At 55.2% G+C, this 11,952-nt stretch overlaps 1 protein-coding gene across 3 annotated transcripts; it reads right to left on the minus strand.

Moving 5' to 3' along the window:
* Nucleotides 1–97: 97 nt before the first annotated feature.
* UBE2L6 (ubiquitin conjugating enzyme E2 L6) lies at nt 98–11,691 on the minus strand. 3 transcript variants are annotated; one of them, XM_055424151.2, is made up of 4 exons: nt 11,280–11,446; nt 6,190–6,282; nt 2,921–3,107; nt 98–374 (listed from the first exon to the last, which is right to left on the minus strand). In XM_055424151.2, the coding sequence occupies exons 1-4, from the start codon at nt 11,304–11,306 to the stop codon at nt 223–225; spliced, it is 459 nt and encodes a 152-aa protein (XP_055280126.1). In that variant the 5' UTR covers nt 11,307–11,446; the 3' UTR covers nt 98–222. The 3 variants fall into 3 exon arrangements, with proteins under 3 accessions (XP_055280126.1, XP_088699470.1, XP_088699469.1); XM_088843343.1 differs by lacking the exon at nt 98–374 and adding an exon at nt 418–2,407; XM_088843344.1 differs by lacking the exons at nt 98–374; nt 6,190–6,282 and adding an exon at nt 395–2,407 and having other exon boundaries at nt 11,280–11,691.
* Between the last annotated feature and the right edge of the window lie 261 nt (nt 11,692–11,952).

Raw genomic sequence — 11,952 nt, forward strand, 5'->3', positions numbered from 1 at the left:
GGCTCCAGGACAGAGAAAGGGGCTGGGGAAAGCACATCTGTGGCCAGTGAGTCCACACTCCCAACGGCAGCCCCCTCCCCCGACACACACACACACACACACAGAACCTAAGAAGGAAATCTTGGAAGATACGAGCGGGAACAAATCGCCAGGTGGCTCTGGCCCCCGGTCCACAAGGGGCGTCCATCTGTCACACAGAAAGCAGGCAGGTCAGAAGCTGGGTTAGGAGGGCCGGTCCACTCCAAACTGGAGGGTGAACTCTTGGGCCGTCTGGTGAAACAGCTCCGGGTCCTGTGTCAGCTGCTCCGCAAGCTCTAGCCGAACGGGCTGTCCCAGCTCCAGCTGATTCACCAGCATGTTGAGGGCCTCCAAGACTGGGGAGAGAAGTTGGATTAGGACATCAGGAGGGAGAGAAAACACTCCTGGGAAGGAAGCGATGCTCCCCACTCCCAGATCCCCCCAAAACCCACACCAACCCACGTCTTAGGACGGTTCTGCGAGCAAAGCAGATGCCACTCAGCATCCCCGATGACGGTGCCCAAAGCTCTCAAGAGCAGTTACGTCAGCGGTTTTCAACCTGTGTTCCACGGTGTCACAGAAGCTGTTCACATGGTGTCACAACCCCCATCGCGGGGGTCGGTGAGATCAACGCGGTTTCTGGGTTCTGTTCCCTTTTCAGCCAGAACCTCTCTGCTCTAGTTGCGTCTGACTCTCTGAGACCCCGAGGGCTGCAGCACGCAGGCTCCTTTGCCTTCCACTATCTCCTGGAGTTTGCTCAAATTCATGTCCGTGGAGGCGGTAATAGGAGTCCAAAAATTTTTTATTTGGGGGAAAAAGGGTTCCGAGGCTCAAGGCTGGAAACCACTCCTGCCCCGTGGCTCGAAATCTTTCATGGGTAACTCTGGGAACCAGGCGAAGGCAGTGGCCTCCCCCAACTTGTGCCCATAGGCCTGCACACAAACGTGTGGCTCTGGGTTCAGGGCACTCTGCAGAACTCTGTGCTCATCCAAGGACCACGCCGCCCCCTTTCCCCAGCACTCTTGTTTCCAGGGTTAAGAACTCCCGAGCTGATCCAGAGGTGGGATATTTTAAAAAAGCATTTATTTATTTGGCCTCTCTGGGTTTTCATTATGGATCTTTAGTTGCAGCCTGTGGGATCTAGTCCCCTGACCAGGGATCGAATCTAGGCCCCCTGCATTGGGAGTGTGGAGTGTTAGCCACTGGACCACCAAGGAAGTCCCCAGAAACAGGACTGATCACATATTGATTATGTCTGTAGACTGGGGTCACAGTGCCTGACATGTAGCTGCCAGCCGCTATGTGTGGTCATCTCGACTTAAATTAATTGAAATTCATGACAATTAGGAATGCAGTTCACAGTCACAACAGCCACACTTCAGGTGCTTGAAAGCTGCGTGGGGCCAGTGTCTGCGGCATTGGACAGGGCCGCTATGGACTGACCCCATCACTGAAGAAAGTTCTGAGCCGGCCAGGGGAGGCCTCGAATCCCAGCTCTGCCGTCTGCCAGTTCAGTTAAGAGCTCAGCTCTCACACGCCTCAGTGTCCTGATCGATTAAATGGGGCCAATGAGAGCACTATCTCAAGGGGCTTCTAGGGGGGACTGAATGAGGTTGGTGTGTTAAAAAAGGCTGGTTTCCCTGGGTTAGAAAGTTCAGGTTCTCAGCGGTGCAGGGACGTATCTGAGACCAAGTCCTCAGGGGCCACCCAGCTCCATTTTTGTATTCCTGAATTATGATTAAACCATTATAATTTCAATTCGTCATCCATGGATGTATACAAAAAATACCATATGGAAGAAAAAAGTGAATTTTTATGCTGGAGAGGGTGGGTGGAAGAGCACACCCTCCTACAATGTTGCTGGGGTGTGTGAATTGGTGAAGCCACCATGGAAAACAGTATGAGGTTCCTTAAAATACTAAAAGCAGCGTTGCCGAATGATCCAGCAATCGTACTCTTGAGCATATACCCACAGAAAATGCTAATTCAAAAAGCTATGTGTACCCCAATGCTCGCAGCAGCACTATTCACAATAGACAAGACAAGAGTGCGACCTAAATGCCCATCGACAGACAAGCGGGTAAAGAAGGCACGGCAGACACGCACAGGGAAATCTTACTCAGCCGCAAGAAGCAGCGACAGGATGCCACTTGCAGCCACACACGGATGGACCTGGAGACCGTATCAAGTGAGGGGTGAAGGAGGTCGGGCAGAGAAGGACAAGCCCATGTGACAGCAGTGACATGGGGAACCCTAAAAAGACACAGGTGAGCGCATTTACCTACAGACCTGGGGGAAAGCAGGAAGGGAGCGCTGCACCGGGGGTCTGAGGTGAGCAGACAGGAACTGCTGTATGATGAAGACGCGCACAGCACCCTGCGCGCAGCACCTCAGGATGAACGGCAGCGGGGGAGAATATGAGACGGACACATGGACGCCGCGCGCCCGGATCACCGCGCCGTGTACCACAAACTAGCACAGCGTCAATGACCCAGGAGGGCAGAGGGGAGTCGCGCAGTCGTGTCGACTCTGCGACCCCATGGACTGCAGCCCGCCAGGCTCCTCTGTCCACGGCATTTTCCAAGCGAAGATACCGGAGTGGGCGGCCATTTCCTTCTCCGGGGGATCTTCCCGACCCAGGGATCAAAGCCGGGTCTCCCGCACTGCAGGCAGATTCTTTACTATCTGAGGCCCCAGAGAAGCCCTAGTAGTTTCTCCCCTAGGAAACTCCACGGACAGAGGAGCCAGGGGGCTATGGTCCCCGGGGTCACAAAGGAGCCCGGCGACGTAGCTTAGCAGGAACAGCAGGAAACAGGAGCAGCCACAACAAAAGTGGTCCCGTGACTCCCCGCCCCCCTGCCCCGTTCAGTCCGGGCCCCGGCCAGGCAGGACCCAGCCCCACCTTGGCAGGCCTTGGTGCTGGCTTTCCAGTTCTCCTTGCTGATGATGGGCAGGCACACCCTCCCGTCCCTGTCCACGCTGGGGTGGTAGATCCTGGTGGTGAATTTCACCGTCGGGGGCAGGAACGGGTACTCCCTGGGGAAGCTGACGCACAGGCTGAAGGCCTTGAGGTTGTAGGGTGGCCTCTCCTGTACAAGAGAAAGGGCTGCACTCCGGGCAGAGGCACAGCTGCCCTCCTCCCGCCAGGACCTGGGTCTGGTTTCCCCGCTCCCCGCCCCGCCCCAGGGTCCCGGGCTTCCCCTGCTCCACGCTGGGGAAGGACCGCGAATGCGGACATAGGCGGCACCTGCATTCACGTAGCAACTGGGCAGTGGGTCAGTGGGAGCCTGGCCCGGCACTCGCAAGAGTCAGATCCTGGCTTCTGCTGTGCACCCGAGCGCCAGCTGCCTCCCACCCCTCAGCCTCAGTTTCCTCCCTTGAAAAACGGGAACAGTCTGACTGGAGGCATCCTCAGGACCGCCTTAGCTTCTTTGTATTATGTCAGTAATTAACATCTTTCCAGTTTTATTGAAAAATGACTGATACCCATCACTAAGCGTAAGGCGTCGAGCTTGATGGTTAGATTCACATGTGCTGTGAAAGAATTACCACAGTAGGCTCAGCTGACACCCATCTTCTCATGCAAAAAGATGAAGAGAAAGAATAAGGGGAAAAAATGTCTCCTTGTGATGAGAGCTTTTAGGCTTTTTTACTTTCTTGACCATTTTTCTAGGACTTGCCTGGTGGCCCACTGGTTAGGAATCCACCTGCCAGTGAACAGACGTGGGTTCAGTCCTTGGTCCAGGAAGATCCCGTATGTCCCAGAGCAACTAAGCCATGAAAGTGAAGCTACGCAGTCGTGTCCGACTCTTTGTGACCCCATGGACTGTAGCCCGCCAGGCTCCTCCGTCCATGGGATCTCCCAGGCAAGAATACTGGAGTGGGTTACCATTTCCTTCTCCAGGGGATCTTCCCGACCCAGGGATCAAACCTGGGTCTCCTGAATTGCAGGCAGATGCTTTATCCTCTGAGCCACCAGGGAAGTCAACTAAGCCTGTGCGCCACAAGTACTGAGTCTGTGCTCTAGAACCCGGGAGCTGCAAGCACCAAAGCCCTCGCACCCTACAGCTGTGCTCCATGGCAAGAGAAGCCACTGCAGGGAGAAGCCTTAACGCTGCAAGGAGAGTAGCCTCTGCTCGCTGCAACTCGGGAAAAGCCCTTGCAGCGACAGAGACCCAGCAAAGCCAAAAAAAAAAAAAAAAGTTACGACAGTACACACTGCTATGGGTATTTTACCATCTTAAAACAATTCGGAACTAGAGTGCCTAAGCGTTGCCAGGAGCCAGCAGAAGACCCTCTAGACTTTAGCAGCTGGAAGGCTTTGCTGCACCCGCTCTGTGCCGCCTGCTGCTAAGGGCTTGGCGTGCATTAGCCCACCCAGCGCGGTGCAGGGGTTACGTGGTCTTCGGGCCATGTGGCTTGAGTGTGAATCTTGGCTCTGTCAACTCCATGCCTGTGTGACCTTAGGCGAGCAGCTGAACCTCTCTGCGCTTTTCCATACGGAAAAAATCATAGCCTTCTTCCCAGGGCTTGCGTCACAATTAAATGAGTCAATTCACTTTTTCTTTTAAGGTCATGAAGAGTGTGCCAGCTTTTTTTTTCACAATTTTTTTATGTATTTGGCTGCGCTGAGTCTTAGTTGCAAAATGTGGGATCTCGTTCCCTGACCAGGGATAGAACCCGGGCGCCCTGCGCCAGGAGCACAGAGTGTCAGCCACCGGACCCCCAGAGAAGTCCTGAGTTAATTCACATTAGTGATCAGGCACATGGCAAGCACTCCACATGCGTCAGCTATTAGGGTAAGTATTTTGAAAATTCATAGTATTAGCATCAGGATTTCCAGACGAAACCAGTTCAGTGCACACAGGTAAACTGCCCATGGTCACAGCAACAGTGCCCGGACGGGGACTCGGCACAGTCGACTGGACTGTTCCACACGGGAGCAGTAAACCACGCCCCTAGTGGGGGACCCCGGACTCGGATGACCCCAGCACAGCGCACAGGAGCCTCCAGGCTGCTGCGAAAGTTGCAAACCCTTTCAGAACCTTCGTGACAGAGAAGGCAGCAGAATGACCATCAGAATGACATACGTGGGACTTCCCCGGTTGCCTGGCGGCTAAGACTCCATGCTCCCAATGCAGGGGGCCCAGGTTCAATCCCTTTTCAGGGAGCCAGATCAAACAGGCCACAGCTAAGACCCGGCGCAGCCAAATAAATAAACTTTTTGAAAAAAGAATGACATACGTGAGTTCAGAGTCAAGGTTTTAAGAAATATCCTCTTCCTGAGCAGAAGGCAGAAAGGAAGCTGTGGCAGTCATGGGTGTGTCTGAGCAAATGCTGGGCAGATAAAGAAAATGTGTTCTCGATAACGTGCAGAGGCTGGGGCTGGGACACAGACACGATCAGGGGTGAGGCCTCAGCAGAGCGGGGCTCGAGGGCGCTCGGGCTTCTGCAGTCGTGGCAGATGGGCTCCGGCATTGTGGACCCGGTTTCTGGACCACAGGCTCAATAGAGTGGCGCACGGGCTTGGCTGCTCCCAGGTATTATCTCCTCGGGTCGGGGATTGAACCCACGTCCCCTGCACGGGCAGGCAGATTCTTTACCACTAAGTCAACAAAGAAGCCTTTTTTGGTTTGTTTCTGATGCTGTTTGTCTGTCAAAGCTTCCATAATGGGCTCAGTAGCTACTGGCTTGAAGATGGGGTCTCCCACTAAGTCCAAAAGCCTTTTAGCCTCTTCATCAGTTGGCTTGGACCTCAGAAGCAATCAATGCAGAGAGAGACACTCCCCTCTGCCAATGATCACCTCCAGTGAAAAAAAGGATTGTATGACTTCCCTGATGGACCAATAGCTAGGACTCCACCTGCCAACGCAGGGGACCCGGGTTCATCGCTGGCCGGGGAAGATCCCGTATGCTGTGGGGCAGCTAAGGCGGTGTGCCGGTTATTGAGCCCATGCTCCGAAATGAGAGAAGCCACCCCAGTGAGAAGCCTGGGCGCCCAACTAGAGACTGGCCCCTGATCGCCGCAACTAGAGAGAGCCCGCGTGCAGCAGTGAAGACCTGGTGCAGCCAAGAATAAGAAGGAAGGCTTCTCGGGCAGGGAGAGTCCTGGCCCAGTCTAGCCTCCCTGCCCTAAGTGGCCCAGCCCCGCCAGGGCCCGCAGACACTCACAGGCAGCAGGAGCGCGCGCCACTGCAGCACGCTGTCCTCGCTGCAGAGGTTCCGCAGGTACTTGGGAAGCGCCTTCTGGAGTTCTTCCAGCTCCTGCAGGGGCACAGAGTGGGCAGTCAGCGAGTCTCCCCTCCTCCGGCGCCCTCCTGCTTCCCACAGCAGACCGTCCAGAGTTCCAAGCAGGACAGAAGCCGGCATTCACTGTGCACTCAGAGTGTGTCCGGCCCGGTGCTCAGGGCCTTAAGTGAATCCCCAGACTTTTAGCTTCACTCCAGCTCTGTGGGACCAGGTGGAGGATGATGCAAATCACCAGGTCTAGATATTATAACCTGGGAGTAAACCTCTTGGGGCTGCCCTGGTGGCTCAGCGGTAAAGAATCAGCCTTGGAATGCAAGGGACACCAGTTCGATCCCTGGGTGGGAAAGGTCCTCTGGAGAATGAAATGGCAACCCGCTCCACTATTCTTGCCTGGAGAATCCCTTGGACAGCGGAGCCTGGCGGACTACAGCCCATGGGGTTGCAAAGAGTCAGGCACAACTGAGCGATTAAATAACAACAACACAGCTCTCTGAGGAGCCTTTTCTCCAGAAACCGCGGTGCTTCACGTCTGTCCTCTGGTTCTCTTCCTAGGGAGCCATGATGCCCTGCCTCCCTTCTACCCACCGGCCAGCAGCCTGGCGACGCGCCCTGAAAGTGCTCGGGGCAGGGCGGGTGGCAGAGACGTCAGCCTGACCCTGTCAGCCTGCCCCGGGGCAGGCCTGGGGAGGGGGCACCGCTCAGGCAGACCGCAGCGGAGGAGAACACCACACGTCAAGCAGGGAAACCAGAGGACAAGCGACGACTTGCCTTCCCAGGAAGGCGGCCCGTCACCTGAGCATCACTGAGCTCTCCCAACAGCGTCTTCCACGGACACTTCACTAAGGCACGGGCCTGCCCCCGAGAACGTCACTGCAGCAGTGGAAGAAACCCTGTGAGATTGTATGAACAAAGTGTGGACACATCGTAGGAGGGGAAAGCGAAAGGTGGTCGCTGACTCGTGAAAGATGCCGGGATTCTCGGCCTCCGGAGGAGACGAATTCAATCCCAGGCCTGTGATGAGGCTTGATTGTTCAGAGCTTTTGTGTCATAAAGTTTTATTAAAGCATAAAGAGATAGAGAAAGCTTCTGACATAGACATCGGAAGGGGGCAGAAATAGTGCCCCCTGCTAGCCCTTAGCAGCAAGTTATATACTACCAGCAGGCTGCTAACTAGAGAAAGGAGATGTCTCAAACCTCAGAGTGGCACCAGGCCCCTCACTCACAGCATGCATTTTGAGATGACCTTGGCACCAGGTCAGTCATCCTGGGCCATAAAGCGATTCACATGAATCTTGAAGAAAGGCAGGTTTCCAAGTAAATATGTAGTTTCATTAGCATCGATGAGGAGAACAATGTATGAGTAAAACATACAGGTTTGTTAAGCCCTTATCGGTTCTCAGTCTTAAGCGGAACTGACTTGAAGAAAGACGGAGTCCAGGGTAAATACACAGCTTATTAACGTAGCTTAAGGAAAACATTTCCATAAGAAAATGCGTTGGTAAACTCAAGGTGTGCGAAAAGTTAACTTCAGGTGGAGCCAGGGGTCGTCATGGCAACACAGAATTTTAAGAAAAACCTTTTAAATTTAGACAAGGGAAAATATAGAGAAGGGAAAAAAATCTCACGCTTGTCTGTTTCCTCCTGTCGCTTAAGACAGAGATAAAAAATGCCCGACACTCGCAGCCCGTTTCCTCCGTTTGGAGATCCCCGGCCTCCCTGCCTGTTACCCTCTCAAAAGGAGAAGAGGGGAGAGGGGAGGGGAGGGAGCAGGAAGGCCTCACACAGGTGACACTGAGCTGGGCCCTGCAGTATGAATAGGAGTCCGCCATGCAGAGAGCTGGCGAAACGCCAGGGCAGAGGGCCCAGTTAGAGCAGATGTGTACAGCGTGTCCCGGGCAAAGTTTCACAGTTGTCCCAGGCAAAGTTCACAGTTGTTACGGGAAAAGGATTCCACAGTCAAGCACATTGGGAAACACTAGGCTAAACCGAGTTCTTTCCTGTAGGACTTTCCAAAGCCTTTAACGCTCTGCTGTGTGTTGCCATTCTCCGAGACGCGTGCCCAAGTGTGCAGCACATCTCAAGTTTAGTTTAGACCAAGGAGTCCCGCTCGCCATTCGGGGTCCTTTCTGTGGGACAACAGACCTTTTTAAAATGTATTTTCTTTTCTTTAAAATTTTTTTTAAATTGAAGTATAGGTGCTGGGCAATATTATATGTTATGATATAGTGATTCACAAAGACTTTCCTGGTGGCTCAGGAGGTAAAACATCTGCCTACAATGCGGGAGACCCGAGTTCAATCCCTGGGTGGGGAAGATCCTCTGGAGAAGGAAATGGCAACCCACTCCAGTATTCTTGTCTGGAAAATCCCATGGACGGAGGAGCCTGGTGGGCTACAGTCCATGGGGTTACAAAGAGTCGGACATGACTGAGAGACTTCACTTCACTGTACTCTGGAATAGTTAATAGAAAATATTGGCTATATTCCCCATGTTGTACAGTATATACATCCCGGTGGCTCATCTGATACCTAATAGTTTGTACCTCTTACCCCTACTCAGTGCTGCCCTCCCCTCCCCCTCTCCCCTCGGCAATAGACCTTAAAAAATAAAATAGGTAAAAAGACATTTAGGGAATTATCTGGCTGTCCAGTGGTTAGGACTCCACGCCTTCATGGAGTCTGATCCCTGGCGGGAGAACTAAGATCCTGTAAGCCACAAGACACAGCCAAAAATAAATAAATAAATGTACTTAAAAAGAGACATTCAACGGCAGGTCATATTTTTCTGGAACACTGAACGGGTGTAAACCAGAGGTTCTCAAGCGGGGGCTCCTTTATCTACCTGCCCCAGCACTTTTGGCAATGTCTGGACCCATCTCTGGCTGCCACACGTGGAGGAGTGCTGCCCGTCCAGTGGGTGGAGGCCAGGGAGTGACAAACATCCTACAGAGAAGGATCCAGCTGCAAACATCAGTGGCAACAAAGGTGCAAAACTCTGGTACAAACAAAGGCAGAGAGAAAGGTCCCCAAAGGCCGTCCACAGCTGGGTGAACCCTTCACACTGTGCCCCACCTAAACCTTCTCTGAGCCCCAAAATACAAGCACACCCTTATCCCCTGTTTCTTATCTTTCTACACTCCACCTCTGTTCATGCCAACAAAGGGCCCAGAGTCTATGACCCCTCACTGATCTGTTACCCCAAACTAGAAGCATCTGCTGCTCCCAGTTCCAGGATCGCCTGTGACTCCTGAGCAAGAAGGAAGCCCCATGCTGCAAAGAAAAGTCCTGGAAGAGACATTTTCCCAACTTTACTGAAACTGGAGGAACTTGGACTTTACCTGTCATACATGAGTTCTGTCAAGACTTTTGCAACGCCTGGAGATGTTGAAACCCACGCTAGGGCACAGCTGTTCCCCGAGCCCTGCTCAGAAATCATCTGACTCAGAGGAACAGAAAATGAAAGTAGAGAAGCCACTGAAAGAACCTCTGGGTTGGAGCCTCACCAACCCGGACTCAAATCCCAGCCCCACCACTCCCTGCCGGGTGACCCAGGACAATCAATTTAGTCTTTCTGAGCCTCAACTTGCCCATCTGTAAAATGGGGGTAGAGGACTCATCTCACAGACTTGCTGAAATGACTACTGTAAACTACCTGACATTTGATGGTGCCGGGGAGACAAACACTGGTTCCCAGCTTTCCTGCTTGGCGGGAAAAACTCTCTGCCTCATTTAGCTGCCAACCTCCAGAGTTCAGTCTTTCTGGGCCGAGCCTTCTCTGGGTGCCCCAACCTGCAATCATTTTCTTCCCAGAGGCTGAGGGTAGCACCCCCTGTTCACCCTCCTCATGCCTGCACACAGGAGGGGCACTTCTGAGAGACTCAAAGCCTCAGGGGTGTCAGACCCACCTCCCCAGAATTGCTCCACCGTCAGGGAGATTCTTTACCATCTGAGCCACCAGGGAATGCTCCCCCACCTTCCCCATCTATCTCCAATTCCAGCCATACCTCAGTCCCCCAAACACCTTGAGTTTTCCTACCTCCTGGGGAAAATCCCTCCCTCGCCATCCCTCCCGACCTCACTTCAAAATTGTGTCCCTGATCAGAATGAAGATAGACTTTTTTCATTTTCTCTGCCTCCCTACCTCCTAGAGCAGGAACCAGCATATGGGAGGCATTCAACAACATCTGTGGAACAAATGAACTGACACCATCTACTCCAGGTAACCTTCTGGGTTTGCCCTGGCAGCTTTTCTTCCGGATAAAACCCTGAGAACTTCGCTCTCAACTCCTACTCAGTGTCCCATACTTCTTGGGGCTTTCTTTTTTTTTTTTTGCGGGGGCGGGGGTGTTGCTGCACGACTTGAGGGATCTTAGTTCTCCAACTGGATCCAACTGGGGATCCAACTGTGCCCCCTCCAGTGGAAGTCTTAACCACTGGACCACCAGGGAAGTCCCCCTTCTCGGGGCTCTGATGTGGGCACCAAAGCACGGGGGTCCTGGTCATCTCTGCTTAAAGGCACCTGCCAGCACTGCCAATAGAGCGCCTGGCTCCAGGAAGACGCCAAGGGACAACCCTTCCCGCACCTGAAAGTGAAAGCCGCTCAGTCGTGTCCGACTCTTTGCGACCCCATGGACTAGTCCATGGGATTCTCCAGGCCAGAATACTGGAGTGGGTAGCCTTTCCCTCCTCCAGGGGATCTTCCCCACCCAGGAGTCGAACCCAGGTCTCCCGCACTGCGGGCGGACTCTTTTCCAGCTGAGCCAGCAGGGAAGCCCCGCGGCCGGGACGCAGGTGACCGTCGCCGTTTCCGGCAGCAGAACTGAAACCGAAGCCACCCCGGGGGGAGGCGGCTCATCCGCCGGCGCGCCCGCCGCGTCCTCCCGCCCCCGCCGCTGCAGACCCTCTCGCAGCCCCCGGCCCTCGGGCACGGGGCAGGGACGCGGGGCCTCAGCGGGCCCGGCTCCCCCAGACGCGCCCGGGGAGCGGGGCGCCGGAGCCGCGCCGGAGGCTTACCTTCGCCACCCGCTTGCTCGCCGTCATCTCGGGACCGTGAGCGGGGCTCCGGGGGCCGGGCAGACGGGGAGCGGCCGGCGGGCTCGGCGCGCCCCGCCCCGGGGCCACACGCCCCGCCCGCCCGATGGCGCCGGAGCCGGAGCTCGAGCGCGCCCGCGTCCGGGGCCCGGCGGGCCTCGCGGGGCCCCGCCCGCTCTGGGGGGAGCCGGGCACCGGGCAGCGAGCGCTCGGGGGCGCGGCGCCGGGGCCCGCCCGGTCTTCAGCCCCCTCTGCTCCAGACGCGCCCCCAGTAAGCGCGCGATGCTCGCCGTGCACGCGCCGCCCCCGGACCGGCCGCCCGGGGCCCCACCGGCGGACCGGCGCCCTGAGCCCACCCTGGCAACCGTTAACCTCTCTGGCCCCGTGTCCCAACTCTACAATGGCTGGGAGACCCCGGAGACGATGGCCGCCCCCAGGGCCCTCCCCTGGGAGCTTGGCGTCCTTAGTGCGGCCGGCACTGGGTGGGGGAGGCAAAGACGCCTCCCCCGGGGGACCGCTGGGTACAGAGCACCGCGAGGGGCGCCCTCAGACCCATTCTCTAGCTTCCGGAGTCTGGTGGGCCTTACAGTCCTTTTCTAGGTTTCGTATTTGGTAGTCATGTATGGATGTGAGAGTTGGATTATAAAGAAAGCTG

The sequence above is a fragment of the Moschus berezovskii genome, chromosome 14 (assembly GCF_049115385.1).
Source record: "Moschus berezovskii isolate FMDL1 chromosome 14, NW_MosBer_1.0, whole genome shotgun sequence".
In the NCBI taxonomy this organism is placed as follows: domain Eukaryota; kingdom Metazoa; phylum Chordata; class Mammalia; order Artiodactyla; family Moschidae; genus Moschus; species Moschus berezovskii.